The following is a 27,800-nucleotide window of genomic DNA, read 5'->3' on the forward strand; positions in this document are numbered from 1 at the left end:
GAATCCAGAAGAAGGTGACCGATATAAGAACTGGAGACCATGTTACCGGGGTCAGTTCATGCAACTGGAGATGTTTTGTCTAGAGAAGAGAGGACCAGGGGATGATGATGATTGAAATCTTTGATACTAAAAGTACTGTCATGGGAAAATAGGGATTAGATTTGCTTTGTTAGAGAATCCAGAGCATAGGACTAGGAGCCAGGAACAGAAGTTTTCTCCAATCTTGCTTTATCTTCTGTTTTAGTATCCTCAGTTCCTACTTGGTAGGTGATGAATTGAACTGAATTGAAATTATAGAGGGACAGATTCCCACTTGACAAAAGGCCAGAGGGGAAGAAGTCTGCCTGACCCTCCCCCCCAATACCTTTCCTTTTATATATTATCTTCTCCCATTAAAATGTAAGCTCCTTGACAGCAGGGATTATTTTTCTGCTTGTATTTGTATTTCCAGCGTTTTGCATCTATTAAGCGCTTAATAAATGGTTATAGCCTAACAATGACAGTGGGTTTCCAGAAAGGGGAAGAAAATTTCTTGTCACTGAAGGTCTTCAAAGGGAGGTTGGATGACCACTTGTTGGAGATGTTAATGGTGTAGACAGTTTTTATGATTTGGGTAGGGGTTAGACCAGATCACCTCTGTGCTTCCTTTCAAATTTAACTCTTAAGGATCTCTTCCTCCTTCTTTTTCTCTTTTCCCCAACCTCCTCTTCCTCTTCTCTTCCTCCTACTCATTCTTTTCAGTTCATTCCCACCTCTTCACCCTCTTCTTTTTTCTTCTCTTGTATTTTTCTTCCTTTTCTCTTTCTTTTTTCCTCCTTCCCATTCTTGTCTCTTCTTTATTTCTCTTCTCTTTCTCCTCCCCTTTTCTTTTCTCTTCTTCCTTCTCTCCTCTCATCCTCTTTCATCTCCACCTATGATAAGCCTGCCAGGGTGCCCAGTCTGGAGATTCCCTTCTCCCTGCACCCAAACTCTGTGACTTGATCATAGGAGGGAAGGGACTGGCTCCTCCTCCAGCCCCATGAGGACCTCTTCCCGGCAGTCTCCCGGGGACTCACTAGCTTTGAAAGAGAAAGAGGAGGGACGGAAGAAAAACGCAGTAACCACTGCCAGGGAGGGGAAAGAAAGAAAGAAAAAAAGAAAGAAAAGAAAACAACCCCAGCCGGGTGGGGAGAGCGAGTAGCAGAGACCGGTGCTCTGTCAGTCGGTCCGGGGGCCCCGCAAGCTTAGCGCCGAGCTCCGAGGCGCTCACTCTCTCTAGCCCGCGCTGGATGCGGGTGGCTCCCCGCAGGCGTGCGGAGGCGGGGGCGGCGGCGCTGAGAGGAGCAGGAAGAGCGAGGGGCGGCTGCCTCTGGGGCCAGGGGGAGCTTGGGAGCGGCCAGCCGGCCGGGGCTGGGGGCGGCCGCCGAGGATGCTAGACGGCTCGCCCGGCCTCTGCCTGCATTTCCTACGCCTCTCCGCGGAAGGAGGGCCCCGCCGGAGACCCTCGCTGGTGAAGCCCCGCTGTGCCCGTTAGAGAGAGAGGAAAGGTAGGCAGCAGGCGGGCGGGCAGGGTCCGGCAGCCGGGAAGCCAAGCAGGCTGTGCCAGCTCCGGCTAAGCAGCCAGCTCCGGGAAAGCAGTGATCCCCACCAGCTCCAGAGCCAGCGAACAGCCCTGCGAGCGTTGTGAGACAGCGGCTGCTGCCGCGCTTGGCTGCTTCCCCTGAATTTTCCATCCCTCCTCCTCCGACGTTACCGCCTCCTTCTTCCTTCTTCCTCCTGCGGCTGGGCACATCTGGATGTTGAGGGACAGTCCTGACCTCCTCCCAACCAGAGCCCAGCAGCCGAAGACTGTGGGGTGGGATCTGCTGCTAAGCTCCGGTGCGCTGCTGGCGGGGATGGAGGTGTCTGCCCAACGCGGAGGACTGTATGGATAAGCAGCCTCTGAAGGCTTTGGGGACCCCTGGCTTTCCTACTTGCCTACCCTCAGCCCCACTGATCCTACAATCCTGACGGGAGACAGCCCGGGGAATTGAGCTGTGGAGTCTCTTCCTCCCACCTCTCACAGGTAAATAGAGGGAATACACCCCAGAAAGGAGGTGAGTGGAAGGGCCCTCCTTCTTTCTCGTCCTTTTTGGGAAGAAACGCTTAGAGATAAGAAGGGAAAACTAGACAGAAAGGTAGAGCTGACCCCGGCAGGCTGTAAAGGGGTGTGTATCAATGCCCTCTCACTTCCAGTTCAGGGTTGAAAGGCACAAGAGAAGGGGCAGAAGGAGAAGGTAGGATTCTCAGGGGTTGCTTTTCTTTCTCTCTTCTCCCCTTCACCTCCTCCCCCCAAACACGTTTTATTTCAAATTCTCAAGGTTTGGGCCTAGAGGGGCAGAGATTTAAAGAGAGATAGATAGTCAGATAGAGAGAGAGAAAGACAGAGAGAGAGAGAGAGAGAGAAAGAGAGAGAGACACAGAGACACAAAGAGACAGACAGAGACAGAGAGAGAGAGAGACAGAGACAGAGAGAGAGATGTCCAGGGCTTTACAAAGACTAGGCACTTAAGAAATATTTATTGAATTGAATGCCAGAGAGGAAACCAAATGCTAGTGAAGAGAGAGGTTGGCAGGCCTCTAGAAGAGACAGGGAGGGGAGACAGTGTGTGTGTGACTGTGAGGGTGTGGGTGGGTAAGGTTTGTTTCTGCAGCCTCTTGCAGTGGAGAGTTTGCACTGGGTTATGGGGGATGGAGGGGTCAACAGGGAAGAGTCATGAACAACAAGCAAGGTAGATGGAGTGCAGGAGGACCCTCTCCTTTAGCAATATTTTTTGAAGTTTCAGAGGAGCCAGTCCCACCTGCTGCTCAGGAGACTCAAACCAAGCTCTGTTCCAGTCGGCAAAAGCTGTTGTTCTTCAGCCCCAGACAAGAAAAGGCCCTTGGAAAATCAGCCCCAGGCCTGATGGGGTCCTGGTAGGACAGGCCAACTGGAAGAACCTTCCACTCTTCGCTCCCCTTTCCAGTTCTCTGAGTAGACTTGAGACTAAACGCCTGACAGAATGCCCAGGAACCAGGGCTTCTCCGAGCCCGAGTACTCGGCTGAACAGTCGGCCGAGTACTCGGTCAGCTTGCCTTCAGATCCTGATCGTGCAGGTGGCCGAACTCACGAAATCTCTGTCAGGAGCACCGGCTCCTGCCTGTGCCTGCCCCGCTTCATGCGCTTGACTTTTATCCCAGAGTCCCTGGAGAATCTGTATCAGACTTATTTCAAGAGGCAACGCCACGAGACCCTCCTGGTTCTGGTGATTTTTGCTGCCCTCTTCGATTGCTATGTGGTGATCATGTGTGCTGTGGTCTATTCCAGTGACAAGCTGGCTCCCATTGTGGTGGCTGGGGTGGGGCTGCTGCTGGACATCATCCTTTTTGTCATCTGTAAGAAGGGCCTTCTCCCAGACAGAGTCAGCAGGAAGGTAGTCCCCTTCGTGCTATGGCTGCTGATCACCGCCCAGATCTTCTCTTACCTTGGCCTGAACTTTGCTCACTCCCATGCAGCCAGTGACACAGTGGGCTGGCAGGCCTTCTTCGTCTTCTCCTTCTTTATCACACTGCCCCTCAGTCTTACGCCTATCGTGCTCATCTCTGTGGTCTCCTGCTGCATCCATACTCTAGTGCTGGGGGTTACTGTTGCCCAGCAGCATCAGGAGCAGTTGGATGGCATTGAGTTGCTAAGGGAGGTAAGTACCTGCCTCTCACTCCCTATCCTCATCTCTGGGCAGAGCTGGGCCAAGACATTTGTGTACCCTTGATGAGGTTGAAAAATGGTACCTTCTATGTGGTTGTCTCCACCAGTGGTTTGAAGCTGTTTATTTAATCAATTTATTAAGCATTTGCTGTGTGCAAGGCATTGTGACACCTTCATCAAAATACCTATGTGTTACAGTGAGCAGAATTTTCGGGCATTAAAAATATTGGATGTGTGTTTATTAACAAAAGTGTGGCAGAGTGGATAAAGAATAAGTCTTGGAGTCGAGAAGACCTGGGTTCAAGTCCTGCCACTGACACATACTAACTCTGTGACTCTGGGCAAGTCAGGTAGCTTCTCAGTATCCCCAGACAACTTTCTAGTCTAACTTTCAGACAAGAGTCTGTTCTGCATTGGTAGGAGGAGTTTCTTCACTGGCAATTCTCTATACCGATGAAATCATAATTCTGACCCCTCCCTCCCTTCTCCCACTAAAAAAAATTGTGTACTTTTGTGTTTGTTTATTTCTGGTGTTGTTTTGGACTTGTAACTTCGTCATTGCGGAAACTCCCATTCCTAGCATAGATCAGCAACCCAGAATTTATAGTTTTAAAGAAATGTCTGGAGTCTTGAGGGATTATATGACTCACCCAGGGTCACACAGCTGGCAGGTGTCAAAATCAGGACTTGAACCTAGGGCTTCCTGACTTCAAACTCTCCCCTTCTCTCTCTTTCGCCACTCTTCTTCTCCCTTGTATTTCTAGAAGGGCCTCTTTTGTGTCCCTTTGCATGTCACATCCTGGCTATCTGCATCCATTGCTGGAGTGATGGTTCTGGCTAAAGCCCTCCCTTCCTCTGCAGAGGAGGTCACTGTTTTGAGGATGGGCAGCTGAGGCTTCCATTCATTTGCTCTGAACTCTGAAAGGGTCCTAACAAAACTCCAAAGTTTCCAGCAGAAAGAAGAGAGACTCCTTTCTCAGTGGTTTACAGCTTTAGTAGTACTGACCATTATCTTCCCAAGCCTAACAGAGTAAGTCACATCTCCCCAATTCCTTAATGCTAAATGTGGGCAAAGTTGGGTGTCTGGGTTGCTCCACTGCCATGTACCAGCATAAGGCTTTTGTCTCCCTCCTCCATCAGTCAGTATCCTCCAGTAGATGTCTTGTTTCCCCCATGTGTGGAACTCTTTCCTGTCTCTGCCTCCAGGCATACATATTCATATGCTACCTCCATGAAAATGGGCAGATCATAGATTTAGTGCAACAAGTGACTTTAGAGATTACCTATTCCAACCCCCTCATCTTACAGATGAGGAAACTGAGACCTAGAGCAGCTAAGTTCTGGAGGTCACACAGTTAGCAAGTGTCCAAGGCAGGATTCTCACTAGCTAGGTGACCCAGAGATTTTTTAAGAAAGTGAAATTATATTCTGTTTTAAAAGGCAGAGAAACATAACACTGTATTTCAGAAATATTTTAAAGTCAAGAGATGGGTTCTAAATAAATGATTTTCGAGAGTGCAATAAAGGCATCATAGTATAATTTGTAGTGTTTTACCTGGAGTCAGTATGACCTGGGTGCAAATGCTACCTTTGACACTTATTGGCAACATGACCATGGGTAAGACACTGATCCTCTTGGAGCCTTAGACTGCTCTCTAAGATTAAATTACATTCTAGCCGCAACCTGAGAAAATTACAGGCCCGTAAATCGGTTATCCGTTGAGGATTTGTTAGGTGCCTACTATGTGGCAGTTTTTCTGGACAATGGCTCTGTTGGGGGAGTGGGAAGGCTTTTGACCCATCAAGAAATGTGGGGAGCTTCAGTCACATGGATTTCCTCATCCAAGAAATGATTATAATAACAGAGTCCCTGATGCCTCACAAGATCAAATAATAATAGATGATATTTATACAACATTTAAGGTTTATAAAGTGCTTTATGTGGTTTTCATATAGATATACCTATGTTTTGGGGTTTGTATTTTTTTTAAGAGGCAGGGAGGTGTAATGGAATGTTTCTGGACTTAGAGAACAAGAACCCAGGCACTGTTATTATCTCATTTGATCCTTACAACAACTCTGCAAGGTAGCTATTATTATTATCCTCATTTTACAGATGGGGAAACTGAGGCAAGCAGAGATTAAGTGACTTGCCCAGGGTCACACAGCTAGTAAGTGTCTGAGGCTGGATTTGACTCAGGTTTTCCAGACTCCAGGCCCAGCACTCTATCCACTGTAGCACCCAACTGCCCACGATCACTTAGCTAGTAAATGTCAGAGGAGAGATTTCAATTCAAGTCTTTCCTGATGCCATGTTCAAGGCAATGATCACTCTACCATGCTGCCACCAATGAGATAATGTATGGGGAAAGCACTTTGCAAGGGGCCAGGCACCACACAGATAACCCCCAGTACTGTTATACACTCAGTCATGGGCTCACGGAGCTAGAGCTGGAAGAGACCTTGGAGGTCAGTCATTTTACAGATGAGGGAACTGAGGTCTAGGGAGGTTCAGGGTCACACAAATAGTAAATAATAGTAGGATTTGAACCCAGTTCTTATGACTCCAGAGTCTGTACTCTTCCTACAGTACCACTGTGCCTCCCATGCAAAGTAAAAACTCAGTTATATGGCAACCTTAACTCTCTGGAATGCAGGCAAGGAAAAAGCTTTGAACAATGAAAATAGATGTCACAAATGCCAAGCATTAAAGCCCACACACTCTACTCATAGGAGTATTTATTTAGATGAGCAGGGCGGTGTGGTGGAAAGCACATTGGCTGTGGAGCCAGAGACATTGAGTTCAAATTCCAACTCTTTCATTTTGTCATTTTTGTCTGAAAAATGAAGGGTTTGGATTAGGTGACTTCCCAGGTCCCTTCTAACCTTAATTCTGTATTCCTGGGCACACTTTTTCACATAGAAAGCTTTTTCACATAGTTTCCAAGCTCATAGCAGATTCCAAACAACAAATTAGAAGAGGGGATAGAGCTTCCTAGAGGCAGGCCCTCCCAGACAGTAGAGAGAAGTCAGCCTGACTTTGAAGGAGGAGACAATATAAAACCTAGAAAACAAAACAGGGAGATTCAAAAAGCTGGAGAGGGCCATTAAGGGTGGGGACATATCGTCCTTATGTCTCAAAAGAATCCCTGGAGGCATCACTGTGTTGTAGCCCTGTCCAATAAGCAAGACCCAGAGCCACCAAAAAAAGATCCCTGGTGGTCAGTAGCATCCATTTAAAAAGGCTGGGATGGGAGGGTATATGGGATACATTGGAAAAAGAACTCCATTAAAGTGGTTAAGATAAAAGTTTAGGGGCTTAAATGGTTAAGTTTCAGTTGTCTGGAAAATTCACTTAGGAGTGGGAGATGAGATTGAGAAGTTATGAGAGATGGAAGAAGGCAACTGAGCTCACATCACATAGCCTGCTTCTTCTCAGGAAAGGAGGAGGCTGCCAGTAAATGAGAGGCAGTGTGGTGCAGTGGACAGAGGACCAGCTTCAGAGTTAGAATGACTTAGATTCTCAAGTCTTGCCTCTGATGGGTGTAATCCTGGGCAAGTTGCTTCACTTTGAAGGGCCCCCAGGCAACTCTTTAATAAGATTATAAAATTCTAGAAGAGTTGGACTTGGGTTCCAGTAGTTCCCTATTCCAGCAAAATCACAGGTCCAGACACCCCACTACCACAAAAAAAAAAAATTAAAATTGTCTTTGTACAATGCCATCCCACTCAGTGTATATTCTTTAAATTTTAAAGTTACTTCTGGAAACCTAACTTGAAACTCATTATTAAGGCTTCTTAATCTCTTTCTCCATGTCATAGATCAGAGCTAGCTAGAAGGGACTTTAGAAATCTTCTAGCCCAATGCTTTCATTTTACAAATGGGGAAACTGAGACCCATAGAGATGACTTGAGTTGACCAAAGTCACAAAGTTAGTAAATGGCAGAGCAAATAATTTCAACTTCTTCAACCTCTTCCAAGGGGTCCTAGTTTATAACTCTTTCCTCATTTTAGTACAGGGCCATAGGGTCTCTAACTGGAAGAGATCTTAGAAATCTTCTCCTCCAATCAACTTCCACATTTCGAAGATAAGGAAAGGTTAAATAATTTGTTGAAGGTTACCTAGCTAATAAGTGGCTGAGTCAGTGTCAGACCTTAGGAGCTGGAGAATGAAAGAAACCTACTCCCTTGATGAATTGGATGCATAGTCTCTATAACTGTTTCTGTGCCTCTAGACCTAGAGGGTCATTAAATACCTCTGTTGTCCAGCAGCAAACCTTGAGGTACCTTCAGCAGATCAGTGAGGGGATTGTCAGAGCAGAGAACCTGGAGGCAAAGTGATGATGCTGTTCCATGAAGCCAAGGAGTCAGGCTTTTGCAGACATAGGGGTCCCTCAATTTAGTGGGGCAGACCTCTACCTCATGGACTCCTACCCAGCTTACTTTGTGCCTCAATTTCCCTATCCCTTTCTTTTCAACTGCCATTTCTCCAACTTGGCAAATAACTATTGCTGACATAAGTGACAAAGGATGGCCTGCCAGGTAGTCAATGAGGATATCAATGGGATGAAACACCATTCGCTATAAACTACTATTTTTTTTCTTAAAGTTGAAACCTGCCATTTCATCAGATTTAGGAAATTCTCAAAGTGAAAACACCCTGCGCTGCAACTTCTCTTCGGGCAATGCCCTGTACTATCACACTTAAAATTTTCCTTACTTTGAGGGTGACTTCCAAAGGGCTGTCTCCAACCCTGCCCTTATTTCTAGAGCTTCAGACATGCATTTCCATCAGCTCCCTGGACAATCTTCCCCTTTATGGGCTGCCTTGTGAGGTAGTGAATGCTTTTTGACTGGACACATTCAAGCAAAGATGGAGATGCTATAGACAGGGGTGCTATTAGAAGGATCTCTGCCTTGTCAATCAATCAACAATCACTTGTTAAGTACCTACTGTGGCACTGCACTGGGCAACGAGGCTAAGAAGACAAAAAATTGAAAGAATTTCTGTCCTGATGGAGCCTACATTTTATTGGGGGGAACAATGCTTACATATACAAGGAAATTTAAACTACATACACAGTACATAGATTAATTTGGGGAAACATCAGCAACTGGGGTGGGGTGGGAGGATCGGGAAAGGTGTAGTATGAGAGGTGACAAAGGGTCTGAGCCTTGAAAGAAGTGAGGGAGTCTAAAATTCAAGGATGAGGAAGGAATATATTCCAGACCCGTGAGCCAACCTGTGCAAAGGCATGAAGATGGACGATAGAGTGTCGTGTACAGCCAGGGGTGTGCTGGAGGCAGCTCAAGCCAATTGCTAAATGTTCAGCATGAACATTTAAATCTCTGAAATTGGCAGATGCTATAAACCAGGTCTTGATTTATTGTTTTGTTGATTGTCTAGATTTCAAAAGAAAATGTTAATGGTAAATGCAGATTAAACTGAGTAGTGTGTTGTGTGTACTTTGTTTTTTGTAGAGCTGTTTACTAAACATTTATCAGCACATCCCTCCCTGTGTGTACACAGGAGAGCAAGTAGCCAGTTTGGCTGGCCTGTAAGTTCACAAAAGGAATAATATATAATAAGGCTGGAAAGGTAGGTTGGAGACAGTTTGTAAAGGGCTTTAAGTGTCAAACAGGGCTTTATATTTGATCCTAGAGATAATAGGGAACCATTGGAGTTTCTTTTTTAAATTTTATTTGTTTTTAATAACATATTATAAATTTATATATTAAAACCTAAATATAAAATAAGAAAAGAAAAACATGTCATGTGCACAGCAGACTGTAAGAGAGGATTCAAAATATACAGCAATAAATTTCCATTTCAAGAAAGCCTATATATTAAATACTGTTCATTGTGTTGAGGGCTCTCCATCTTCTTCTTTCTTGTAGGTTTTCTTTTGTTCTCTGCTGTACACTTTTTACTTTGTTTTTTTTTCCCCCTTCTGCCCCCTCCATATCCCCCCCAGGCTACAATTAAACACGGATATATTTATATGTATAGATATATACATACATGTATACATATACATACATACATACATATATAAACATATGCTTTCCCTAATAGATCTCCTAATCTTTGCTTTTATATTTGTGCATATCTCTTTTTCTTAACCCTCCTGATTCCTCTACTTTACTTCTACTAACTACCTTGCCCTCCTATTACTTAACCTTCCCTCCCTCCAACGATCCCTCTCTTATCCTCCCATTCCTATTCATCTAATCTCCCCCCTTTTTTTTTGAGTGAGTGAGGCAATTGGGTTAGGTGACTTGACCAGAGTCACACAGCTAGTGAGTGTTATGTGTCTGAGGCTGGATTTGAACTCCTGACTCCACTGCACCTTGTATCTCCCTTTAACCTATTCCCTCACCCTCCCCTCTAAAGATGCCTCCCTTATCCTCTCCTCCCTCCCTATGCCCTTAGTATTTTATTTCTTATATTTATTTCTTCCCCTCTTAAATCCATTCCCGATGAAAGTAGGTTTCCAGAACTAACAGCCCTCCACCATTGGAGTTTCTTGAGCAGTAGAATGACATGATCAGACCTGTCCTTTAGTAAAATCACTTTCCAGCTATATGGAGGAAAGAGATTTGAGGCAGGGAGACCATTTAAAGGGCTCTTGAAGTAGTCCATGTGAGAAGTCATGAATTAGGGTGTTGGCTGTGTGACTGGAGAGGAGATAGATGCAAGAGACATTATAAAGAACTGATAAGACTTGGTGCTTGATTGGATTGGGAGGTTTGGGTGTGTGTGCCTGTGTTTGTGTGTGTGTGTGTGTGTGTGTTGTGGTAAGAGACTAAGACAGAAGACTTAGGAATGCCTTTAAGTTTGCAAACCTAGGTGACTATAAGGAGGTTGGAGCCATCAACAGAAACAGGGAAGTTAGGAAGAAGGGTGGGTTATAATGACTTCTATTTAATACAAATTGAATTTGAGATGACTGCAGAGCATCTAACTAGAAATGTCTATTAAGAAGTGGTGATGTGGGACTGGAACTCAAGAGAGAGACTAAGGTTAGATATAGAGATCTGAGGGTCATTTGTATAGAGATGACAATTGAACCTATGGGAGCTGATGAGATTCTCAAAAGAGAGGAGGGTAAAAAAAAAAAACAACAGAGCTTTGGTGGGGATACTTAATGGATAATCTAACAATTGCCCCTGAGAAAGAGGCGCAAGATAGAGGAAAAAACAAAAGAAGAAAGGAGAAAGCAGTGACACTGGAACCCTGGGAGGAGAGTGTGGTCAACAGTGTCAAAGGCTGCAGAGAAGTCAAGAAGAATGGGGATTGAGAAAAGGCAATCACATTTCTTAATTAAGAGATCATTGGCAGTTCTAGAGAAAGCAGTTTCAGTTGGGGGCTGAGGTCAGAAGTGAGACTGCAAGATTGTGTAGGTGGCTGGACTTGCTGATCACCTCATGAGGCTGGGAACATTCTCCTGGATTCAAAGGAAGGGAAACTGAGGTACAGAGGGACCAGGTGAGGGCTCCTAGTCAGCAATGGAGGAAGGAATGGGAGCAGTGGGCTAAATTCCCAAACTAGGATGCATCTATTAGAAATTTTCTCATCCCTCAAAGAAGTCAATTATGACTGACCCCGTGGAATTTGACCAGTGGAGTAAAGTGTCTGTAGATCTTATGGTCATAGATCTTTCTTTTATTGTGCTACCTTCGTTTTTTATAGCTGGAAGGGCCCTTCTAGATCATCTGACCCAACCCCTATCTTCTTACATATTGCTCCCCTCCATGTGCTCTATGATCCAGCTGCACTGGCCTTCTGGCTGTTACTTACACACAACACTCTTGCCTTTGCACTGGCTGAACCCTATGCTTGGAATGCTCTCCCTTCTTCCCTCCACTTCTTAGAATCTCTGGGTTCCTTCAAAGCTCAATTCAAGTGCCTCCTTGTGCATGAGGATTTTCCTGTCTTCTCCCACCCCAACCCTGCTGCCAGCTACTAGTCTTTTCTTCTCCAAGGTTAGAATATACCAGCTTTATGTGTATTTTGTACATGCCTATATGTTCATGCTATCTCCTCCTTCAGAGTGGGGACTATTTCATTTATGTCTTTGTATTCTCAGCATCTAATACAGAGCCTAGCACATAGTAGGTATTTGATCAGTGCTTGATTCATTTACTTACTGAATTTGAGGCCCAAGTTACCCTACCTAGGAATGACAAGTAGAGCATCTAAACCAAGATTAGGGGGAAAAAATCACCGGATAGGTGTAGGTTGAGATTAGTTGTGGCAACCTAACAAGGGTGACAGAGGATTGTGGGGTAAGCCTAGGTACAGAACTCCATCTCTCCTTTTGGGGCAATCCAAGCTTTTCTTGGAAAACATATAATCAATGGTTAGTGGGCTCCAAGTCCAAGCCAACAACTATAGATGAGATGAGCCAGTGCCACACCTTGTAATTGTAGCAAAGAACCTCTAAGTTTTGAAATCTGTGCTTTCAGGAATCTGAGATTTAGCATAAAATGTATTAAATTAGCAATTCTTTCCTAAGATAATCATCCTAAACTCTGAATTTTAGAAGTAGTTTACTGAGATTACTCCCTATATGTCACAGGAAACAGCCCCTTGAAATATAATCAATTAAAAATAAAACTGTATTCTTGGATGCATAGACATAGTCTGGTGCAGATGGAAAGAATGCCTGATTTGGAGTCAGAGGACCTGAGTGTATAAATGAATGACTCAACAAGCATTTATTAAAGACCTGCTATGTGCCAGGCTCAAAAATGGAACAATCCCTACTCTCAACATTCCTTGAATGGACCCAGTTCACTTCTGATTATAGATTCAGTTTCTAAGGCACCTTGATATCACAAAGGTGGTGAAGTGGGTAGAATGCTGGGCCTGGAGTCAGGAATACCTGAGCTCAAATCCAGCCTCAGACAAGTCACTTAACCTCTGTTTGCCTCAATTTCCTCCACTGTAAAATAGGCATAATAACAGTACCTACCTTGCAGGGTTGTTGTGAGAATCAAATGAGAGACTATTTATAAAAAGCACTTAGCACAATACCTGGCACACAGTAGGCACCATATAAATGTTTATTCCCTCTTCCTCCCCTCCTTTTCTCCCTCCCTCCCCGTCCTAGTTGGTGGAATACAAATGCTACAGTCATTAGAAAAGACATATTTCCCATTATAATTTAATAAATTGGCATTCTGGTTTTAAATTAGTCTCTCATGAATTTGGTTATAGTGACTCAATCACCCAGAGCCTGTTCAACTTTGGATGGCCTGATCAAATTGAGGTCACAAACCTGCCAACACTGAGGACCAGGCTCTTGTTGATGGTGTTTCCACTAAGGCACAGCCCTTCCATGAAGCCCTGATGCGAAGAGTTAGCCGGCTTAAGTCTGAATTTATGAAGGACCTTTTCTTGCTTTCCTTGAAATTTCTTGGAGTTTCCCTTTCCCCCATCACTCCCTCATACACAGACACATATGTGTATGTGTATTTATGTATATCTAAATCTATTTCTCTCTCTCTCTCTCTCTCTCTCTCTCTCCCTCCCTCTCTCTCTCTCTCTCTCTCTCCCTCCCTCTCTCTTTCTCTCTCTCTCTATCTCCTGCCTGTCCCTGGGGTCACATAAAGTCAGACCCAACTGAGCAACATACACAGGGTCATACATCTAGAGCTGGGAGGGTTCTCAGAGGCCATTTTGTTTAAACCCTTCATTTTACAGATGAGGATCCTGAGGCCTCGAGCCAGGAAGTGACTTGCACAAGGTCATAACAGGTACAGTAAGGGGCAGAGCTGGATTCAGACTCAGGCTCTGTGACCCCAAGGTCAGCATTCTTTCCACTGCCTGGGTAGGTACCTGTTGTATCTCACCCCATTGACTTCTCCCCTAGTAAAATGTGAACTTTTTGAGGTTAATGACTGTCATTTTTATCTTTGTGTCTTCAGAATCTGGCACAATGCCTTACACGTAATAACATTTTTGAATGAATTAATATTGAACTTTCTGGAACTTCCTTGTGAACTATAGCTGAGTCCTAGAAATATTTTCAAAATTTTAGAACTTAATTCAGTCTAGCTAAGTTATTTCTTTGTATGTATTTGGGAGGAGAGGAGGAGTGGGAAATGGTGGGACTTAGTAAGGGGAAAAAGGAAATTTTATTAAGAAATAGATGTCTTTTTTTTAAAAGCATTCTTGTGGACATTAAGGAGATGAGGGAAAAAACTCTTCCATTACAAATCATGTATTGTGGATTCCATACACCAACATGGCATCACAGAGATATCTCTGATGGAGAATCCTCCTCCCCAAAGAGATTATGAAGAGAGATTGGGGGGGGGGTGAATCTGAGGAAGAACTATCAGGTGTATGGCATAATTAGGGGAGATGTAAGAGCAGAGGCTGAAAACTTGCTCAGTATATGTTATGTGTCTGCTGAACCATCTGCCAAAGCTTCAGCCCACAATCTCATCTAGGCCCATTCCTGGGCTCCCCTAATGCAAAAGCAGAGAAAAACATCAGTCATCTTGAACATATATAGTATACAACCAGTCAAGTCAAGTCAACAGCCTTTATTAAGTGCCTACAGTGTGTTAGGCATGGTGCTAAGCTCTGAGTATGTAAAGAAAGGCAAAAGATCATTCCTGTCCTCGAGGAGCTCACAGTCTAATGGGAGACAATATGCAAACAACCATGTACAAACAAAATCTATGATAGATATATGTATTTATAACATATGTATATATTATATGTATACATGTATACATGATAAATTGGAGGCAATATCAGAGAGAAGGCACTGGCAGGTAGGGGTGGGGGAGGGAGACTAGGAAAGGCCTCTTACAGAAGGTGGGTTTTAAGCTGACATTCGAAGGAAGCCAGGGAAACCAGAAGGCAGCAGTGAGAAGGGAGAGTGTTCCAGGCATGGGGGCAGCCATTGCAAAGGAAAAGAGATGGAGTGTTATTCGTAAGAAACAGTAAGAAGTCCATTGAACTAGATTATAGAATATGTGGAAGAGAGTAAAGTGTAAGAAGACTGGAAAGGTAGGAAGGGACCAAGTTAGGCTGTGAAGGGTGATGAGGGTCTGCACCAGGGTGGGAGTTGCATGGCAGAGAGAAGATATTTATGAGAGGCATAGATATCGTGCTGTGTTTGGAGTTAGGAACACCTGGCTTCAAATCTCACTCCAGAGGCTGCTGTTTAATTTCTCTGAGCCTCAGTTTCCCCATCTGTAAAATAGGGATAAAAATACCATTTATCTCATACAGTTTTCATGAGGGTCAAAGGAGATAGGTATGTTGTAAACCTTAACACTCTGTAAATGAAAGCTGTAATTATTATTCTGGGTATCAAAAGCCTCATAGAGAGAGTGCTGACTTCTTGATAAATAATAATAATAACACATTATTCTTTCTTTTTTTTAACCAGACATGTGATCTCATTATTGCAAGGACCTTCCTATGACATTGGTCTTTTGACTCTGTGGCCTGCTGTAGGCCAAGGTACCTTTCCTGACATTTATGTAACAGTTCAAAGTTTACAAAGTTCTTTATAGGAAATAGCTCATTTGATTCTCTTCTGCCATGGGCCATCTGTGGCAAAGGTGAAGGGATGTGAGTGGGGCCAGTCAGGAATCCAAGGTAGAAAGGTAATTCATAATCAAAGAAAGCAATGTAGCTAAGAATGTGGAACTATCTTTGACGTCTAATGCAGGCTCAATTGTGAGACAAGGAGAAAATTACTATGAATCCAATGGTCAAATTAACATTAGGCCTATTGGAGGCTTATAATTCAATTTTGGGCCCCTATAATCCATTGTTTATGTCTGCTACGTAAACACACCAAGAATGGTTTTTACTGATAATTTTTTTAAAGTCAAAATTTGATTATCTTTCTTACAGAGTTCCAGAACCTCATGCAGTGAGTGGTCTAATTCACCTCTGAACAGAAATCCTCTTTTCATTTTACCCAAAATGTGGCCATCCTGTCTTTGCTTGAAAACCTCACTCCAGTAATGGAGGCCTTTTTTTTTCCTTTTTTCCCCACTTTGTATATACCTTCTCCCATCCATCCATCCATATACCCACTCTTGTCCTTCCTACTTACCTTCTCATTCTCTCAGCTATTTTTTGAAATGTGTGCATATGACTATATTTAATAATCTTCCTACTTACACTTACTCTTTGGAATGTGTGCACATGACTATATATAATGTAATTATTCATATGTTATCATTGGGGATCAAGTTATTCCATTTGTATTTTCTTGTAAACACTGCTCCCAAATCACTTGGATTAATACCATGAATAATTTCCCCAGCATAGACCTAGCCTAAAATTCATTGACTTCTTAGAATGCATAGGAAGAGTATCTACTAAAAATGAAAATAAAGTGCTTACTCAACAAACATTTTTCTGAGTGCTAGCTATGTATGAGGCCTTGTGTGCTAAGGGCTATAAGGGATAGAAAAGAATATAAGGCTGTAAGTTGATTCCTATAATGGTCTTTGAATTAGCAAGGTGGAATAATGGAAAATGTACTGGCCTTGGAGTCAGGAAGAAGTGAGTGTGAATCTCGCCCCAGACACTTAATAGCTGTGTGATGCCAAGCAAGTCATTAAATCTCTGTCACCATCAGTTTTCTCATCTGTAAGATGGGTATATTAATAGCAGCTACCTCACAAGGTTGTTGTGAGGATTAAATAATACATGCGAAGTACTTTTCATATTTTTTCTTGACTGCCAGGTAAGCTCTAGCCTTGTGCAATGATAAAAAAGAAAAAGTAAGCATCCCATTTCCAAGGCTTACAGTAAATGAATTTAATGATCAGGTTGCCATCCTGGTACATGTTGGGATAGAAATGAATAGAATTTTTCCCTAGAGTTATGAATACTCTCAGTGTGTAAGTAAAAATCTGCAAGGATTTATTTTTGAAGGACCATTCAGTCCACTATAAATTTTATTAACCAGATGATGTCTCCCAGCCCTCTGTCCTGGTAAGGATGTGAGTGGGAGTGGGTACCAGTATCTTAGAAGAAAATTCTAAGGGCTCTGAGTTACAAGTAATCTTTTCTATTCGTCCTAATATCCTGTGATCAACAAGTCATTTCCTTCACTATCCTTCTTTCTTCCTTAACCAGTTACTATCCCTTTTGACCCACCCAGACTATAATCTGCCACCTACCTATACCCATTTACATGTACTCTCTCTCCTTCTTCTACCAAGTCATGCATGTTAACTACCCTTTTGGGAGTATATATAGAAATGGATGCAAATGAAATAGTGCCACTGGCATCTAATCTAATCTGGCATCATTGAGGAATTAGCTATTCTGTATACTGTAAATGAATTTCCTCTTCTAACTGAACTTGTGATTGATGATGGACCATTAGGAAAACTCTGTACCAAAACAGGTCAGTACCTTCTCTCCTTAGAGAGCTCCTTGGATCATTGATAGGTAGCCTGTCCAGGCCCATGCTGCTGACAGAGTCAGAGGTAACACTTGAACCCAGGTCTTCCTAATTCTGAGGCTGGTCCTCTATCTGCTGCACCACACTGCGTCTCATTTACTGGCAGCCTCCTCCTTTCCTGAGAAGAAGCAGGCTATGTGATGTGAGCTTTCAGCTCCCTTCCTTTGTCTCTCAGAATTTCTCGATCTCATCTCCCAACTCCTAAGTGAATTTTCCAGACAACTGAAGCTTAGTCATTTAAATGGCTAAACTTTTATCTTAACCTCTTCAATGGAATTCTTTTTCAAATGTATCCCATACACCCTCCCATCCCTGTCTTCTTAAATGGATGCTACTGACCACCAGGGATCCTTTCTTGATGGCTGTGGGTGTTGCTTATTGGACAATGCTACAACACAGTGATGCCTCCAGGGAATCTTTTGAGACATAAGGACAATATGTCCCCACCCTTAATGGCCCTTTCCAGCTTTTTTGAATCTTCCTGTTTTGTTTTCTAGGTTTTTTTGGGGGGGGTCTCCTCCTTCAATCAGGCTGATTTCTCTCTAGTATCTGTGAAGGCCTGCCTCTAGGAAGCTCTAGCCTCCTGTTCTAATTTGCTGCTTATGAATCTGCTATGACTTGGAAACTATGTAAGAAAAACTTTCTAGAAACGTGGAAGAGATTATGGAGGTCACTGAGTTCAACCCTTTCATTTTATAGATGAGGAAACTGGCCCACAAAAGTCAAACAGGTAGTAAACATTCACACAGGCAATAAGTATTCAAACCCAGGTTGTCTGACCCTCGGGCCAGTGTTCTAATTGCACCACACATACTGCCTGTATATAAAGTGAGAGGGACTACTTCTATAATCCATAGGCTTTGTGACATCTGTTTTCATTGTTCAAGGCCTTTTTCTCGACTGTGTTCCAGGTAGCTGATATTGCCAGATAAGATATTACAGTACATATCTGTGTATGAGAGTTCTAGGGGTTGGGAATGCGTACAGAAGAAGGAAATAGGGAAGCGTATGCCAGTGTTACTTAATATCCTAGCATAAAAATACTTTTTTGCATATCAATCTGCAGTTTACAAAGATCTTTCTGATACATTATTTCATCGGTGGCAGGTAGTGTAGACTTGGCATCAGGAGAGACTAAAGTTGAAATCCCACCTCCGACACAGAATGAGCTGTGAGGTCCTGGGCAGGTCACTTAATTGGCCTGTCTGAATCATAGTTTCCCCATCTGTAAAAATGGGGCTAGCAGTACCTTTGGTACTTGCATCTTCTCAGAGCTGTTGTGAGGGTCTCAGGATCATATATTTGGAGCTACAAGGAACTTTAGAGGTCATGTAGTCCATTCCCAGGGGGGAACTAGATGGTGCAGTGGATAGCGTGCCAGGCTAGGAAGTCTGGGTTCAAATTTGACTTCAGACACTGACTAGCTGTGTGACCCTGATCAAATCACTTAACCCTGTTTGCCTCAGTTTCCTCACCTGTAAAATGAGCTAGAGAAGGAAATGGCAAAACATCTTTGCCAAAAAACTCCCAAAAACCCAAAACCCAAATAGGGAGACAAAGAGTCGGTCACAACTGGAAAATGACTAAACAAACAAACAAAAAAACCCAGTCCTTTTCCTACATTTTACAATTGAGGAAACTAATGGTCAGAGAGCCAAAGTGACCTGTGCCTGAGATCATACAGGCAGTAAGTACCAGGAATGGTATTTAAACTGTGTCCTCTGACTCTAATTCCAGCACCCTTTATCTACCGTGCCATATTTCAACTCATCTAGTTTAAATTTCTATTTAAAATCCTTCTACTTCAATATCATTTTAAAAGGTTCTATTCTGGTATAAGTTTGGACAACTGGGAGCTGAACTGTGCTAAATCAGTGTATCAGAAAGAAGCAGATCCTCAAAGCTGTGAGGGTTGTCAAGGGGACCATTATACAGACAATCCTCTACGTACCAACAGTTAATGAAAACCCTAACCTTCTCTCCTTGTCAAATGATCACAGCTTTGTTTGAAGCCTAGGGGTTTAGATCATTGTGGTCACAACCAGGGCACCTTATTATAACCAGGGCTCAGTTGGTGGCAGTGTTCTCTAATTTCAGGGAAAATATCAGGATTCCATGACCTCTGACTGCCATAGTCGCTCAACTTTTGAAACTGGCACATCTGGGAGAAAATGGGAAGGATTCAGGCCTTTTCAGGGATGCAGCAGTCACTGACCTTGCAACTGGGAGCCATCACTGAGGCCGTATTTCCAAGTTGGAGGGAGCCTCAGCCACTAACTAGTCCAACATATCCCCCCAAATTAACTTCCATTGCAACCCACCAGACTAGCGGGCATCCAGGCTTTGCTTGAAGATGTTAAATGTTTTCTATGCCCAAGGCCTCAGGCAGCTTAAAACATAGCCTAGCATAATACACTTTTCCAGGAACACACATGAGACAGGGGGACTCAAAGAGAAACATTCAGGTGCCTAGGAGCTGCACTTCTCTATGAAGAAGTCTGGCCTGACTCTTCTTTCCATGCTGCTGATGCAATCTTTTCTACCGTCATTGCGTAGGGACAGGTTTGGAAACAGAAGCCCAGAGGCTCTGGGTGTCCCTGATTTTATCTAATGCCTGCAGGTATCTTCAGAGTAAAAGAAAGGCTGACACCGTCTGTTAGTGCTGTTGGTATGTGCTGCTTTTCTCCTGCATCTCAGCTGCCCAGCCTCTCTTATGGTTATATGAAGCACCCAAGGGGGAAAAACAAAAACAAACCAGCCTCTTGCAAACTCAAAACATGAAGTGCTGCCTATGCCTATGATGTTACAAGCATATTTTTAAATATTAACATAGGGTTGGAGCTTAGAGACCTCAGGATATTAAAACTGAAGCCCTTGCTCCGTTGGTCTTTTTGCATTTGTCCATTTTTTCTTTCAAGAAGTAAAGTGCCTAGATTGGTCTTTGTCCCATTGTGGTATCACCGGGGCAGGGGTGCCTCAGGAGATCCTGTCATGCAGTCCTGGGCCCTGGGGAGGCCCCACAGGGGCAATTCCAATTGAAATGGATAACAGCAAAGGCTAATTTCAAGTGTGTCAACATCAGCTTTTAAATACAAGCAAACAAAGGAATAAAGGATGTCCTAGGAAATGAAGGCAAAGTCAAACTTGACAAGACTAAAACACTTTTGCTTCTCCTGACTGCGGGTCATAGGATCAAAGATTAAGAGCTGGAAGGGGCTTTAGAGATAATCTTGTCCAACCCCCTTATTTTATGGATGAGGATATATTTTTAAAAAGCTAAGTATTAATTTTTTTTCAATGAACAAAACTATTTCCCCCTCCCTCAGAGGGAAACTTAAAACAAAAAACCAAAACCAAAATCTTTGTAATAAAAAGGCACAGTCAAGCAAAACAAATTCCCCTATTAGCCCTGCCCAGCGATATCTGTCTCATTCTACAATCTGTATTTAACTCCGATCTTTCAGGAGGATGCTTTATCATCAGTCCTCTGTAATAGTAGTTGATTGTTGCATTGATCAGAGTTCTAAAGATTTTCAAAATTGTTTCTTTACTCTGTCGCCATTATCATATAAATTATCTTCCTGAAATCTGCACCCTTCATTCTGTATCAGTTCATACAAATCTTTTCAGATTTCTCTGAACTCATCCCTTTCTTCATTTTTAACAACACAATAGTATTCCATTATGTTCACATACCATAATTTGTTCAGTTATTTCCCGATTGTAATTTCCACTTCATTGCCCCTACAAAAAAAGAGCTGCTACAAATATTTTTGTGTATGTGGATCCCTTTCCTCTTTCTTTAATTTCTTTGGGAGTATAGGCCTAGCTGTGGCATCACTGGGTCAATGGGTATGCTTAGTTTCCTGACTTTTGGGAATAGAGTTCGAAATTGTTTTCCAGAATAATTAAGACCAATTCATAGCTCCACCAGCAGTGCATTAATGTGCCTGTTTCCCCACAGCCCCTCCAGCATTTCTCATTTTCCCATTTTTGGAATTTTCCCATTTCCCATTTAAGCTTAGATGAAGAAATTGAGGCCTAGACTAAAATGACTTGCCCAAGGTATGTATCAGAGACTGGATTTGAACGCATGTTCTTGCACTCTTTCCATCGTATCATGAAAGCTTACAACTCCCTGTATTCAGGGTCTTCGAGTCCTAGCTAGGCTTCACCTTGGTTAGATCCCCAGATTAGGTGAGGTTGGGAGGGTTCAGGGTAATATGGATTTAGATGAAGTTTTGATGTAGCTATACTTCACAGCCTGTTATGATATTGATGTTCTAGCTAGCACCTTTCATCTTTTCATGAAATATGTTATAGCAGTCAGCTACGTGGTGCAGTGGATAGAGTGCTGAGTTCAAAACTGCCTCGGACAATTACTAGTTTTGTGTGATCGTAGGCAGGTCAATTAACCTCTGCCTCAGTTTTCTCTTCTGTGAAATGGATGTAACAATAGCACTTACCTCTTGGGGTTGTTGTGAGGATCAAATGAGAGAATATTTGTAAAGCATTCTGCAAACCTCTAGGTACTATATGAATGTAGTAGTTGTCATTGTGTTGTTCAAGAAAGAACAATTGGATTAGGATTTAGGAGACCTGGCTTCTAGTCTTGGTTGTGGCACTAATCTGCCACAAGACTTTGGACAACTCACTAGGCCTATTGCCTCATCAGTGAAAGAAGGGATTTGAGGCAATGAATCACTAAGGTATTTATTCAACTCTCTGTCTGTGATTTTGAAAGTTAAAAAACAGCTCTTTTGTCCTTGCTATTGTTCAGTTGTTTTCAGTCCTGTCTGACTCTTTGTGACCCCATTTGGGGTTTTCTTGGCAAAGATACTGGAGTGGTCTGCCATTTCCTTCTCCAGCTCATTTTATGAATGAGGAAACTGAGGCAAATAGGGCTAAGTGACTTGCCCAAGGTCACACAGCTAGTAAGTGTCTGAGGTCTTTGAACTCAGGTCTTCCTGACTCCAGGCCTGGGGCTGTATCCACTGCACCATCTAGCTGCCCTAAAGAACAGCTCTACACATGGATGGAATATATGGTGTCTAAAAACTTCTCTCAAGCAGGGTTTGTTTTGAGGACTCCAACACCCTGGACCTCTTAGCATAGTCATATTGAGGTCCAGTCATATAGACTCGATACCCAGGGTTCATATGTTACCCCCTTGCTGCCCAGAGCCTCCATCTGGGCCCCTTCTCTTTGTGCATTGCCCCACGCCTGCCACTGGCCTCTCATCAGCGTCACTCTTTGGCCTGTGTCCTCTCCCTTGAGGGATCTATGTGACCATTCAATTTGATAACTCTCTTGATCTGCTGCTCCATGCTAATGTCCTCAGACCTGCTTGTTGATTGATGGGTGCCCTTTAATACAATTGCCTTTTTGTTCTACTTTAACTTTTTGAAAAAGCACTTTACATCTATTATCTCATCTGAATCTCACAGGGATCCCACAAGGTAGGTGCTGTAGATATTCTTATCTCCATTTTACATTTGAGGAAAGCCAGTGTCAGAGAAAGTGAATGACTTGCCACTGGACACAAAGTGTCAGAGGCACTGACCTCTGGGTTTTTTTTATTCCAATTCCAGCACTCTCTGGACAGCTCGGTTGGTACAGTGATTAGAGCACTGGCTCTGGAGTCGGGAGGATCTGAGTTCAAATGCGGCCTCAGACACTTACTAGCTGTATGACCCTGGGCAAGTCACTTAACCCTGTTTGCCTCAGTTTCCTTATCTGTAAAATGAGATAGAGAAGGAAGTGGCAAACCACTCCAGTATCATTGCCAAGAAAACCCTAAATGGGGTCACAGAGAGTCTGAAATAACTGAATAACAACAACCACCAGCACTCTATTCATCAGGTAAGATGCCTTTCAAAAGTCCAGGCACACATCTCGGTTTGATTTATGTGCTTTCTGGAAACAGTTCCTTAATCCAAAGGAATGACTCCACTGGTTGGCATTTCAGACACTCTGGCGAGCTTAAATCAGACTGTCCAGGTCCCTGCCTTCTCCACTTCTGTGGAAGAGAGCCCAGATCTTGTTGTCTGCATACTGTGAAAAATCAGATTCAGCTCTGAAGGCATCATCTCCCCTCGTCCCTTCCTGCCACACTGTTCCTCTGAGTCTTTTTTTTTTCATTTCCCAAAACATCTAAACAAGTTTTAATGAAGAGATGCTACAGTGCATCTTCCCCAGGGCAGTAGAAAACTATGTAGTCTCTGAGTTCCTTAAGACAAGAGGACCTGGAGTTAGACAGGATGGCTTCATTTCTATTTCACCAGGGACCTTGGGTTGGGGGGAAGTTACAATGTAGTCACATCTATATTGTAAGAATGATTATTAAATTCTGTTTAGAGATGGCATTATAATCAAGTATCATGGAACCTTCAGGATGGAATGAACCACAGGGGTTATGTTGATTATTCCTCTGTCTCTAGGCAAAACTGCTGTTAAGCATCCCTGATGGGCATCTATTCCATTTTAAAAGATCTCCAGGGCAAAAGACTCCAATATTTTATCAACTCTAATAGCTCCACAATTATAGAATGTAGAGTTGGAAGGGACCTTGGAGATCATTTTATATGATAAGCTATGCTACAAACTACTCAAGATCTTAGGCATAGAAAGTACCTAAGGATTTTAGCAATCCCCCACACAACACAGGCATCCTTTTAGCAAAACTCCTGACAGGTGGTTATTCAGCTTCTTGGATATGTCCAAGGTTAGGGAGCTCATTACTTCATCAGGCAGCCCATTCCATTTTTGGTTAGCTCTAATTGTTCCTTATGTTGAGTTGAAATCATCTCACTTAACTTCCACCTCTTGGTGCCAGTTGGAGCTACACTTGTTATTTCATGTCCAAATTTTCATGACCACATTGGCAAAGATACTGGAGTGATTTGCTGTTTCCTTCTCCAGTTCATTTTACAGATAAGGAAACTGAGGCAAACAGGGCTAAGAGACTTGCCCAGAACATAGCTACTAAGTATCTGAGGATGGATTTGAACTCAGGTCTTCCTGATTTTAGGCCTGGTGCTCTATCCACTGTGCCAGCTAGCTGCCCCTGTAGCTACACAGAATGAGTCAGTTCTCTTTTTCCACAAAGGTAATAACATTTCAGAATGGAGACAAACCTTAGAAAACACATTATTTTTGTTCAAGGAACAACTGTTCGAGTATAAGCTGGATCATCACCTGAGGGGCAGTTTGAAAAAATGGATAACATGCTGCACCTGGAGTCAGGAAGACTCCTGCTTCTAACACTTACTAGCCATGTGACTACAAACAAGTCATTTGATATTTCTAAGCCTCAGTTTCCTGAGTTGAAAAATGGTTAGGTTGTTAGGTTGTTATGAGACTCAAATATGTGAATCTATGTAAAGTGCCTTCCAAACTTTAAACATCAAGGGATTCCTGCATTGTCTGAGAGGTTGAACTAGGGCTTTTAGGTCCCTTAAAACACTGATTCTTGGATTTTGTTGCTGTTTTTTTTTAAGTGAAGGATGCTAATAGTTCAACAGTTTTTGGTATGAGCCTGTGAATTCACCAGATTCCTGAAGTGGAAACTCTCTCCACTGGGGTATATCAGCAATTCCCCAGCAACGTGTTCAAAATCATCATAGCCGTCAGTTATATAGTGCTTTATAATTTGCAAAAAGCTTACAAACATTATCCCATCTGGTCCTCACAACAGCCCTGAAAGGAGAGGTACTATTCTTCTTTTTTACAGATGAGAAAACTGAGGCAAACATAAGTTAAGTACCTTAACAGGGTACACAGCCAGTATGTGGCAGAGATAGGATTTGAACTTAGGTTTTCCTCACACCAAAGTCAGCCCTCTATCCACTACACCAGACTACAAGAAACAACTTTTTTGTCTTTTTAAACTTAAAAATAATAACTACTATTCCTTGAGAAATAAGAAAGCAGTACATATTTCTTTTTGCTCATGGATTTTAGAGTGGATGGATCTCACACGCGACAGTACTATATAATTATTATGGCCAAGACAATTTGGATTATTTTTTTAAATTTCCATTTCGGGCAACTGGGTAAAATTCTCAAGATGGGACCTGAGTACAATGTGTTTGAATACGTAAGGAATCAGAGTTATAAAGTGAAAGAGAGGTGGGTCTCAGTTTCCTCATCTGTAAAATGATGAGGTTGGTACCTTTCAACTCTATGTCTTATGATCTACATCAACCCCTGCCTTCTGCCCCCTCCCCCATTTTGCTGATGGAGAAACTGAAAATAGAGAAATGGCTCAGTGTCATACAGCTAGTAAGTATCTGTGGCAGGATTTGAATCTAGGTCCTTCAGACTCTAAGTCCAGTGCTCTATCTACTCCGTATTCCATGCACACAGATAAGAAAATACAAAGAAATTTAAATCCGACCTCAAATACTTAATAACTGTGTGAACTTGGGCAAGTCACCCAACCTTTCCTAGTTTCCTCATCTGTAAAATAGGGATAATAACAGCACCTGTCTCCCAGGGTTGTTGTGAGGATCAAATAAGATAATATTTTTAAAGTGCTTAACACAGTGTCTAGCCCATAGTAGGCACCATATAAATAATTATTCCCTCTGCTTCCCCTAGTTTGAGAGGAGAGCATTAACGACCAGTAGGATTTTTTTATTATTTTTTTTTATTTTTAGGCAATTGGGGTTAGGTGACTTGTCCAGGGTCACACAGCTAGTACATGCCAAGTGTTTGTTCTGAGGCCGGATTTGAGCTCAGGTCCTCCTGACTTCAGGGCCGGTGATCCATCCACTGCGCCACCTAGCTGCCCCGACTAGTAGGATTAAGACAAGTTTAGGGGATGTGATGCCTGAGTTGATTCTTGAGCCTTTAGAAATGAGGATGAGGGATTGACCTTTAGACATGGAGGGAAACTTGTGTGAATGTGCAGAGAGAGATGGAAGATGATGGGAACCACTTAGTCCAGTTCTGCAGGAAAGTTGGGTGAGTAAAGAGAAATAATGTGAAAAAAATCTGGAACAGCAGGTGGGAGCTATGGAGGGCTTTGAATGCTAGGCTAAAGAATTTGCATTATGTCCTAGAGGTAATGAAATTCCATTCCATTCAAGTCAACAAACATGAAGTGCCGGCTGTGTGGCACTGACTGTCTTGCTCTTCCTCAAACTTTGTGTCTGGGCATTTTCTCTGACTATCTCCCATGCCTGGAATGCTCTTCCTCCTCCTCTCTACCTTATAATTATCCTTTAAGGCCCCAGTAAAATCCAGTTTTCTAAAGGAAAGCCTTTCCCAACTCCTCTTAATTCTAGTGCCTTGCCTCTTTTATTTACTTCCAATTTATCCTATATGGGACTTGTTTACATATGTTTGTTTGCTTACTGTCTCCCCTATTAGGTTGTGAGCTCCTTGGGGGCAGAGACTACCTTTCTATTCTTTTGTATCCCTAGCACTTAGCACAATGCCTGGCACATAGTAGGCACTTAATAAAGGTTTATCGACTGACTGGAAGGCTCTTGGGAGCTTTACATATAACTGGGGTGTGGTGTGTGTGTATATATGTGTGTATGTGTGTATGTATGTATGTATGTATGTATGTGAAGAAACAACATGAACTGTGATTTTTATTACAAAGGCATTTCAGGAGAGAGAGAGAGAGAGAGAGAGAGAGAGAGAGAAAACACTGTTGGGGGAGGGGAAAAGGATACTAGATGGGGCTTCAATAGGAGGTCACATCTGAACTGAGCATTAAAATGAAGCTAGGGATCCTGAGAGACAGAGGTGAGAAGACAGGGTAGACAGCTTACACAAAAACAAGAAGATAGCATGGGAATGTCAAATTCAGGGTGAAGCTAATAGGTCAGATTGATGTGGTCATAGAGTGTGTGAAGGGCAGTAGTACAAATGTTTGGAAAGGTAGGTGGGAGCCAGATTGGGGAAGACTTTAAATGTTAGGATGAGGAGCTTATGTTTTATCCTAAGGCAACAGGGAGTCACTGAAGATTTTTGAGCAGAAAAGTGACATGATCAGATCTGTGTTTTTTTTTTAATTAAAAAGTATTATTGATTTATTTTTAATATTCTTTTTTTAAAAAAAAAAACTTGAGTTCCAGATTCTCTCCCTTCCTCCAGCCCCTCCCCTCCCCATTGAAAAAGCAAGCAATATGATAATCTATTATACATGTGAAATCATTCAAAACAGATTTCCATATTAGCCATGTTGCAAAAAAAAAAAAAAAAAAGAAAGGCAAGAAAAATAAAATGAAAAAATTATACTTCAGTTTGAACTCAGAGTTTATCAGTTCCCTCTCTGGAGATTGATAACATTTTTCATCTTGAGTTCTTTAGAATTGTCTTGGGTCATTGTATTGATCAGAGTAGCTAAGTCTTTCCCAGTTGATCATAGTACAATATTGCTGTTACTGAGCACAATGATCTCCTGGTTCTGTTCACTTTGCTCTGCATCAATTCATATAGGTCTGCCTAGGTTCTTCTGAAACCATCCTGCTCATCACTTCTTACAGCGTAATAGTACTCCATAACAATCACATACCACAACTTGTTTAACCATTCCCTAATTGATGGGTATCCCCTCAATTTCCACTTCTTTGATCCCATAGAAAGAGCTGCTTTAAATATTTTTGTACAGGTAGGTCCTTTT

General features: G+C 42.7%; 1 protein-coding gene across 3 annotated transcripts in view; it reads left to right on the forward strand.

Moving 5' to 3' along the window:
• Positions 1 to 1,606: 1,606 nt before the first annotated feature.
• The window catches only part of ADCY3 (adenylate cyclase 3), a 121,097-nt gene continuing 94,903 nt past the window's right edge, over positions 1,607 to 27,800 (forward strand). For 2 of the 3 annotated variants that reach the window (XM_027850465.1, XM_027850467.1), the window contains exons 1-2: positions 1,607 to 2,044; positions 2,799 to 3,695. In XM_027850465.1, the coding sequence (XP_027706266.1) occupies positions 3,021 to 3,695 (675 nt within the window). In that variant the 5' untranslated portion in view covers positions 1,607 to 2,044; positions 2,799 to 3,020. The remainder of the gene's footprint in view (positions 2,045 to 2,798; positions 3,696 to 27,800) is intronic. The other variant, XM_027850466.1, reaches the window with a different exon arrangement.

The sequence above is a fragment of the Vombatus ursinus genome, unplaced genomic scaffold, assembly GCF_900497805.2.
Source record: "Vombatus ursinus unplaced genomic scaffold, bare-nosed wombat genome assembly UNPS02009062.1, whole genome shotgun sequence".
Classification (NCBI taxonomy): Eukaryota; Metazoa; Chordata; class Mammalia; order Diprotodontia; family Vombatidae; genus Vombatus; species Vombatus ursinus.